This window comes from Pistacia vera, unplaced genomic scaffold, assembly GCF_008641045.1.
Source record: "Pistacia vera cultivar Batoury unplaced genomic scaffold, PisVer_v2 Contig174, whole genome shotgun sequence".
NCBI lineage: Eukaryota > Viridiplantae > Streptophyta > Magnoliopsida > Sapindales > Anacardiaceae > Pistacia > Pistacia vera.
The window spans coordinates 987,236-995,887 of NW_022195833.1; the positions used below are offsets into that span (position 1 = coordinate 987,236).

At 35.9% G+C, this 8,652-nt stretch overlaps 1 protein-coding gene across 1 annotated transcript; it reads left to right on the forward strand.

The window, feature by feature from the left end:
- Positions 1-3,153: 3,153 nt before the first annotated feature.
- LOC116126012 lies at positions 3,154-5,197 on the forward strand. Its single transcript, XM_031411709.1, has 4 exons — positions 3,154-3,727; positions 4,023-4,445; positions 4,960-5,031; positions 5,133-5,197. Exons 1-4 carry the CDS (start codon positions 3,154-3,156, stop codon positions 5,195-5,197), a joined length of 1,134 nt encoding a protein of 377 aa, XP_031267569.1.
- The last annotated feature ends 3,455 nt before the right edge of the window (positions 5,198-8,652 follow it).

Genomic DNA, 8,652 nt, shown 5'->3' on the forward strand with positions numbered 1-8,652 from the left:
TACTTGACCCACAGTCTACCATTGGGGCATCATGATATGGCATCAAAATAATAAATCCTGCCCACAGTCTACCCTCGGGGGGTCAAGTAACAATATCTCACCCACAATCTACCCTTAAGGTGAAATCCTGCCTGGAGCTCATCAAATGCCCATCCTGTCCTTGTAGGAAGGGATGGAATCATCATCGTACGATAGTACAAGCCATCTCCATGCATGCATAAGACTAATAATATCCCACCCACAGTTTACCCTCGGGGTGGTTCTATCCACAGTCTACCCTTGGGATGGTATACTCATCACTGGATAATCATACTTGATCCACAGTCCAGCCTCAGGACATCATGATATTGTATCCCAAAATATCCAGCCTGGAGCTCCTTAGGCATCCGTACTATCTTGATAGGAAGCTACCACCATGTGGTAGTACGAACCATCTCAACACACACGGGAGGCTAAGAAACAAAATACGGGCTAGCTGATGTCTGAAGAGGGACGGAATTATAGAAGGGTGATCATAAATCCAAACACAACATACCCTTTCACTCCTAGCCAAGCACATTCTTACACACTTACCTGCATATTCAACACATCACACATCCCCAACCTTTAATGATATTTCATGTGAGCAATATTAGCCATACAGTTCATAATAACGCCAACATGTACAAACGAGTGTAATGTTGCGAAATATGAACATGTAAATTGTCAATTTACCTCTATATTATTCATTCATTTTCTCTAGTCCCAAACATTTTGAATTCTTACAATTTACACCCTACTTGTGCTTCAATATTTCAAAGCTAACAAATTGCCCCTTGAGAGTCCTTCCACCAATTTCAATCTAGTTCCAACCCAAAACCCAATCAATATAATTTTGGGTCTTATTAAGAATGGGCTAACTCACTAATTCACTTATAACCAATGTTTTAAAACCCGACCCAGCCTAGCCGGTTGAACCGGTTAAACCGGGACCCGGCCAATCAGCCGGGCCAGGTGAGCCATATAATTGGTAGAATTACTCTGCCCAGTTTGACCCGCAGTTGGACCGGGTACTGTAGCACCCACCGGTCCAACCGATAACTTTACTACAAACCGGGTCATGCCAAAATCACATACATTAATACAAAATTTAAAAAATAAAAATATGAAATTTAATAAATTATATTAACTATACAGTACACACTTAAACAGTATCAACATTTCCCCCCATTCTACATTTTCACGCTACTTTCCTCTTTCGTCTGAACTCTGAAGTCTAAACTCCTCTGAACCATTTTGCATTTTCAATTTTTCATCATCCACGAACTCCCCTTCACCAGTTCACTAACTTCACCATGAATCTCGTCGCATTAGCCTTCACCGTCACCAGTTCACCGTAGAATCTCGTCGTCTCCCCTTCACCATTTCGCGATCTGTTCTCACTCTCTCTCTTCACCGCCGATCTGCTCGTTTCTTCCATCACCGTCGATCTGGAAGCTGCACCATCGTTGTCATCTTCTTCTTGCTCAGGAACTGACGAACTGTGGGCAGTCGCGATCTCTTCTTCTCTTCTGCGGTTCTGCTCTGTTCAGTGTTCAAGTGTTCGTCCGTCACAGTCGAGCTCCACATCTCCAATGGTCAACGGTAGCTCGTCTTCAGTCTTCAACAACAGGAAGTATTGATTTTGTCTCTGTTCCAAGTTTCTAATTATGTTTATCATTCTTGTTACTGTAACACTATTAACTTATTATTGTTTTTCATTTTTAGTTTTTTACTACAATGTTTATACTTTATACTTTATAGTTTATAACTTTATATTGCCGTTTGTAATTAGCAAGAGTCCCCATTGTCTCAGCATTGACTTGTTAGTATCTATTACTCTTTGATTTTTTTAAGTTGATCTGTCGTCTGTGTTTCTATTTTATGTTTTTTATTTTAATGTAAATTGTAATGTTTATCGAGTTTTTGATATGTTAGTTAACACTTAACAGTCATTGATTTAGATACTCTTTGATTAATGTGTTCAAACTTTAGAGTTAAATTTGAGTAATTAGATTGGTTCAATTTTGTTTCCTTGGTTACTTTGATATGATTTCTGCCGTGGCTTGATTCATTTGAGTTACTGACAGGTTGTTAAATTTTCTTTTGAAATATTATTGATAGTATGAGTGATTGCAAAGTGTTTGTGGTGAAAAATGATTGATTAGTTGCTCTCTGAATTATTGTACGTTGTAAGTTTGTTTGTTTCAGTTCATAAATCTTACTGAATATTAATACAGTAAGATTAGTTGCTCTCTGATTGATTAGTTGTAGTTGTTGTAACTTGTAGTTGCTCTCTGATTGATGTAACTTGTTGTAACTTACTGAATTGTTGTAACTTGTAGTTGCTCTCTAAATTGTTGTAACTTGTAAGTTGTAAGTGTTTGTGGTGAAAAATGATTGATTAGTTGCTCTCTGAGATGGGACCTAGAATAAATCTTTAAAGTTTGATACTTTGATTGTAACAGATCATCCATCCTTATTTGTTATTTGTGTCACCAGGGTAGAGATCAAGATTAAAGGCAAAGAATATGTCATCATCTGGGTCTTGTCAACAATCTGCTTCCATGGATGTTTCCCAAACTTTTCGAGGAAGAAATGATATAGCATAGGCACATGTTAATGAGGGCGTGGATGAAAATGGGAAGAAGATATTAACATGTCTTTACTGTGGCAAGATAATCAGACCTGGAGGAATTTATCGAGTTAAATTGCATCTAGCAGGTGTAAAGGGAGAAGATGGAAAGTGCCCTAAAGTTCCTTTCGGTGTTAAATTCAAGATTGGAGAAGCATTAAATGAAATTGGGGCCAAGAATAAACAAAAAGTTGAACTTCGTAAGAATGCCAACCCATATGGAGCTAGTGTACAACAATTTGAGGGTGATATGTTAGATGAAGATCAAGAGTGTGAAGAGGTTTCTCCATGTCCAACTCCAGCTCCAACTTCAACTGCAAGCAGTAAAAGAAAAAAATCTATTGGGATAGGTGACTATTTTGCTCCGAGGACTAAGGCTGGGTGTCAGCCCTCAATTAGGAGTGTTTTAGCCGGAAAAGAAGCTAAGTGGAGAGCGAACATGGCTGTTGCAAGGTTATTTTATGATTCTTGCATCCCAACTAATGTTATTAATTCAACCTATGGCGGATGCTATAGCTGTAATTGGTCCTGGGTATAAAATCCCAACTTACCATAATTTGCATGTGAATTTATTGAAAGATGCTAAGAAAGAAGTGCAATCACTTGTTGATAGTTACAAGAAAACTTGGGAGGATGTTGGATGTACTTTAATGGCTAATGGTTGGACATATCATTCACATAGTTTGCTGATTAATTTTCTAGTGTACTGTCCTAAAAGAGTATGTTTTGTGAAATCAGTGGATGCTTCAGATGTTGTAAAGGATGCTGCAACATTGTTTGGCTTGTTTGAGGAAATAGCTTTATGGGTTGGACCAAACAATATTGTCCATCTTGTCACTGAAAATGGAGCAAACTATAAAGCTGCTGGAAGAATGTTGTCTGAAAAATATAGCAGTATTACTTGGTCTCCTTGTGCAGCACATTGCATTAATTTGATGTTGAAAGACATAGCTGAGATGAGTCATATAGTCAACCTTTCGACCCGTGCATCTGAGGTTGCAAAGTTTGTGTATAATCATTCCTTTGTGTTGGCTTTGTTGAGGAAAAAACAGGTTCTATACCTTTACTTCATATGTTTATAATTTACATTGTCAAGATATATTATATATGTACAGTTTTTAATAATTTACCAAGTACTAACATTTATTTCTATCACTTGAATAGGGTTGGACAGAAATTATACACCTAGGTGCAACCCCTTTTGCCACAACTTTCATTGCATTGAGCAGCCTACATTAGCACAAACATAACTTGCAATCTACAGTGACAGATAGAACTTTTGTGGAGTGCCGATATGCAAAAACTAATAAAGGCAAAGCCTTTATTTTCATAGTTCTAGATAACCAATTCTGGGATGACATTGGTATAGTTTCCAAAGTTATGAGTCCATTGATGCGTATGCTCCGGATTGTAGACTCAGATGAGAGGCCTTCAATAGGATATGTGTATGATGGCATGTACAGAACGAGGATGGGAATCAAGAAGCTATTTAAGAACAAGAAAAATTTGTACAAGCCTTATATAACAATTATCAAGATGCGTTGGGATAGGATGTTGCGCCGTGATCTTCATGCAGCAGCATATTATTTGAATCCTGCTTTTAAATATGACGAGGACACTTTTTTCAAAAAACCTGAGGTCATGTATGGTTTTCTTGACACTATTGACAATAAAGCAAGTGCATTCAAAATGAGCAAGACAACGTTACTAGAAGAGAGTAGATTATATCGAGATCGTCTAGAAAGCTTTTCTCGTGAGCTTGCTTTTCAAACTTGCAAAACTACACGGCCAGGTATGTAATAGTTATTAACTTTTTAAGTCTAATTTTTAAGTTATGAAATTGTGTTTATTTCTTATGTAATTTATATTTTTATTCTCAATTAGATGAATGGTGGAGGACATTTGGGTTTAGTACTCCAAATTTGCAAAAGTTTGCAATCAAAATTCTAAGTCAAACTTTGGCCTCTTCCGGATGTGAGCGAAATTGGAGTGTTTTTGAACGCATACATACTAAAAAGATGAATAGATTGGAGCATCCACGGTTGAATGATTTGGTTTTCACTCATTATAACTTGCGTTTGCAAAATAGGTATAAAGTCTTCTTCATTTTGTTATTTTTATTGATGTCTTTATTGGTCATGATTTGAATATTTAATTTTCCTATTTCAGGAGTTGTTACAAGAAAATTACATATGATCCTATTGATTATGAGAGTATTGATAAAACTGAATGGTGGATAGTTGATGAGGAAGAGGAGGTTGGTGAGCTTAATTATGATGAATTGGAACAAATATTATATGGAGAAGGAGCTATTCATGTAGATGGTGGTGAATCTGGTGATCACCCTTCTTATTATGACTCAATAGATGCTTCAGAAGGTTATTTACAATTTTTTAAGCAATTTCAATTTGGTATTAGCTAGTTTATATTCAATTAATTTAAATGGGAAGATTAACTTATGGTTTTTCTTTTTTGCTAGAATTTTTTGTAGATGATGTCGCCGATGTTAATAATGATGACGATCATCCATCAGGTGGTGTGTGAATTGTCAATTTTAATTGAGGATAGAATGATGGATTGATTGATTGAAGACCATTTGGTGAAGATCAATTTTTGTTAGAATGTTGAAATGTTGAGTCGTTGACTTGAAAGTTGGAAACTTGAAACAACTATTATGTTATTTTTCTTCATTTATTTTGTTATTTTGATTTGTATTATTGATATAATAATGTTTGATGATGTTTTGCAATGGATTTTTTATTTTGGAGTTTATGGTTTGGACTTTGGAGTAAAACAGGGAAAGAAATGTATTCTGTGAACAGTATTTTGATGACGTCATCATGCTGACATCATCAAGTTACTGTTCACCGGTAGAACCAGCTGATTCAACCGATTAAACCGATCGACCTGGGACCTAGTCCTCTTGTCGAGTTTTATCCCGGGTCAATTTTTAAAACATATCTTATAACTCAACGATATGATCTGGTCCTTTTTAATTCCATTAAGCCCATAATATAGTAATAAGTCTAATTACCCAAACCAAATGATTGGGCCTAATATCTATAGGTCAACCCACTTAAATAATTAAATTCACCAATTTAATTAACCCATCAATTCCTTAAATAAAACCCTATGACTTAGACAACCAACTAGGCCTTAATAGTGATAACCAGCTTACCTCAACAATGAACCCAACCTCTTGGGTTTCTCTCACCCAACCACTTCAATACTTATCTTCAACACTCCCATTCATACCATTTTAAATCCCCAATCAACTTTACAAACACACAATGATCCTCCCCAAAACAACCCAAATCACCAGCTCAACAACTAATAATAATAATAGTAATAACAATAATAATAGAACATGGTATTTCAACTAACAATATCCAAATTGAAGGGAAGCATGTAATTTTCTAGGTTTCTCTCCACTCTAATTAGACTTGGCCAACTTGGACCCGTACCTGCGGGTCCATGGGTACCTGAGTAAAATGGTTGGGTACGGGTAATCATAATAATTACCCATATCAGGTTTACCCATACCTAACCCGCCCATAAAATAACGAATGGGTCAGGTGATGCCCGTAGGTACCCGCACAAAATTTAAAAAAAAAAAAAAAAAAAAAACAACGTGAAATGAAAATTGAAGGAGAAGAAAATCTTTAAATCTAAAACAAATCAATAATATCAACAAGAAAAACTCACAAATCAACATTCATACCAATAAAAATAAACCATAGATCAACATTCATAACAATGAAAATAAACCACAAATCAACATTCATACCAACAAAAATAAAGCACATAATAACAAGAGAAGGCATGGATCAAGTCGTGAAGTGGTTGCTGTTCACTGGCAGCCTTCCACAACGCCACACATGCTACCCCTTACCAATGGAGATAATGGAGATTATAGATGTATAATATATTTAGTTTATAAAAGAGGAAGGAAAATGGAAAATGGAAAATGAGACACAAAGAACAAAGGAAAATGGGAGAGGAAAAAACTTAAATCCCTTTTCAGTAAGAGAGAGGGAGAAAAAGAAGACAAAGAAGAATTGGAAGGGTGAAGACTAAAGAAGAAGAAGAAATATGAAAAAATGGAGAGGGAGAAAAAGACGAAGGAGAATTGGAGAGAGGGAATAGAAGAAGAAATATGAAAAAGTGGAGAGGGAGAAAAAGACAAAGAAGAGTTGGAGAGAGGGAAAGGGAGAAGACAAATTGAAGAAGAAAAAATATGCAAAAGCGGGGAGGGAGAAAAAGACAAGAAGAAGACGAAGATGAAAGAGAAATATCTAGAGTAGAGAAATAAACGGGAGAAAAAACTTACAAATAAAAAAATTGGAGAGGAAAAATTTTAAAAAGTAAAATAAACAGGTGACCACGGGTCGACTCGTACATATCCATGCGGGAATGGGTCATGCATTTTCCTACCCATGAAATTTTTTTACCTATGCCCGTTTTACCCATTACCCATAGCTACCCGGCCCGCCCATTGGCCAAGTCTAACACCAATCCATTTTCCTCACTTCCTAATCCATCTCCTCACACGAAATTCACTCCATTAACATTCATATACATACAATAACCCATCCTAAACATACCATAAACACAAATCACACAAGTTGAGATCTCCATGATCCCATAATTCAACCCAAAACCCATCTCTCTCTTAACAACTCTCAACCCTTCCAAAAATGGTTGGATTTTCACTCAACCACACCTATTCAAAACCAAATCAATATCCACACACACACAAAAACATACAATTATACACTTAAAACTAAAACAAATATAATAACACCATGAATTCTCTTAATACAAAAATATTCCACTTACCTATTTGTCCAAAACTTTCTTCTTCTTCTTCCTCTTCATTCGGCTCACTCTCCTCTCAACTCTTTGGAAATCTTCTTCTTTTTTTTTTTCCTCACTCTTTCTCTCCTCTCTTCTTGATTCTTATTTATTTTGGGCGAACAACCCATTTCTTATATAAAACAATTTTCTCAAATTATAAATCTGCCTCAAAGATTCATTTATTCTCCTTGACCCTGCCACCTCGGATTTTCTTCAAAACGCCCCCAGAAGGTTTCAAAAACTCATATTTCACCCCCCAAAAATCACAAAACGAAAATTAATAAAATCCCAAAAGGGTATTACAATATGTATGACTTTATTACATGGACATGTAGTTAAATTGATGAGCTGCAAGTCTAATTTTTATTTGGTATTATGTTTGGAAATAATGTATATGCTTGTTGATTTGTTGATGTTGGAAAGAGTATGCACTTAATAAAAAGAAAAGAAAAAAGATCATTAAGGATGTTGTTGGATAGCACATTTCATGCTTTCGGCTATCATGGTAATTGAATTGTTGTTGGATGCTCTTAGGTGTTAATGTTGAGTCACGTGAGTTTATTTGATTAAGTCTCTTTGTTATTTATGAGTCTGTTGTTTTGTCCGAGTCCATTGGAGTCTGTTATTAGTGGGATAATGCTTAAATTGATAATGTTGCAAGTCCTAGTCTTTGGGCGCTTATGCAGGAGTTAGTGGCTGAGTTAGTGGCTAGATATTGTTTAGGCATATAGCCGTTTGGCATTTAGCTCTATAAATAGAGCAGTTTGCTTTTGAGTCATTGTATTCTTTAGCAGCAAAGTAATAAATAATTCTTGTCTTTTGTGTCATTAACTATTTGTCTCTTTCTTTTTATTTTGTCAACATATGGTATCAAAGCCTGGTTAAAACAAAAATAGTGTGAGGACTTTGACAAAAGTGAGAGAAGAAAGAACGAGGTGTGTGTCTGCTAGTGAGGTTGAGAGTTAAAAAAAAAAAAAAAAGGCGAGGTTTGTGAGAACGAAAGGACGTATTGCAGCAGCTTTACTTCTTTTCTCCTTCTCTTTGTTTTATTTTTTGCAGCAGCAGTGAACGATGGCCACCGACAACTTTGTTCAACCTTCTATTCCTCGATTGATGGTCATTATGATCATTGGAGCATGTTA

Bases quoted from the DNA above. Each gene is read 5' to 3' on its own strand.
- LOC116126012 (XM_031411709.1), top strand. From the start codon at position 3,154: ATGGCGGATGCTATAGCTGTAATTGGTCCTGGGTATAAAATCCCAACT. The intron at 3,728-4,022 runs GTTTATAATTTA...ACATTGGTATAG, and splicing joins TCTATACCTTTACTTCATAT to TTTCCAAAGTTATGAGTCCA. The intron at 4,446-4,959 runs GTATGTAATAGT...TATATGGAGAAG, and splicing joins TTGCAAAACTACACGGCCAG to GAGCTATTCATGTAGATGGT.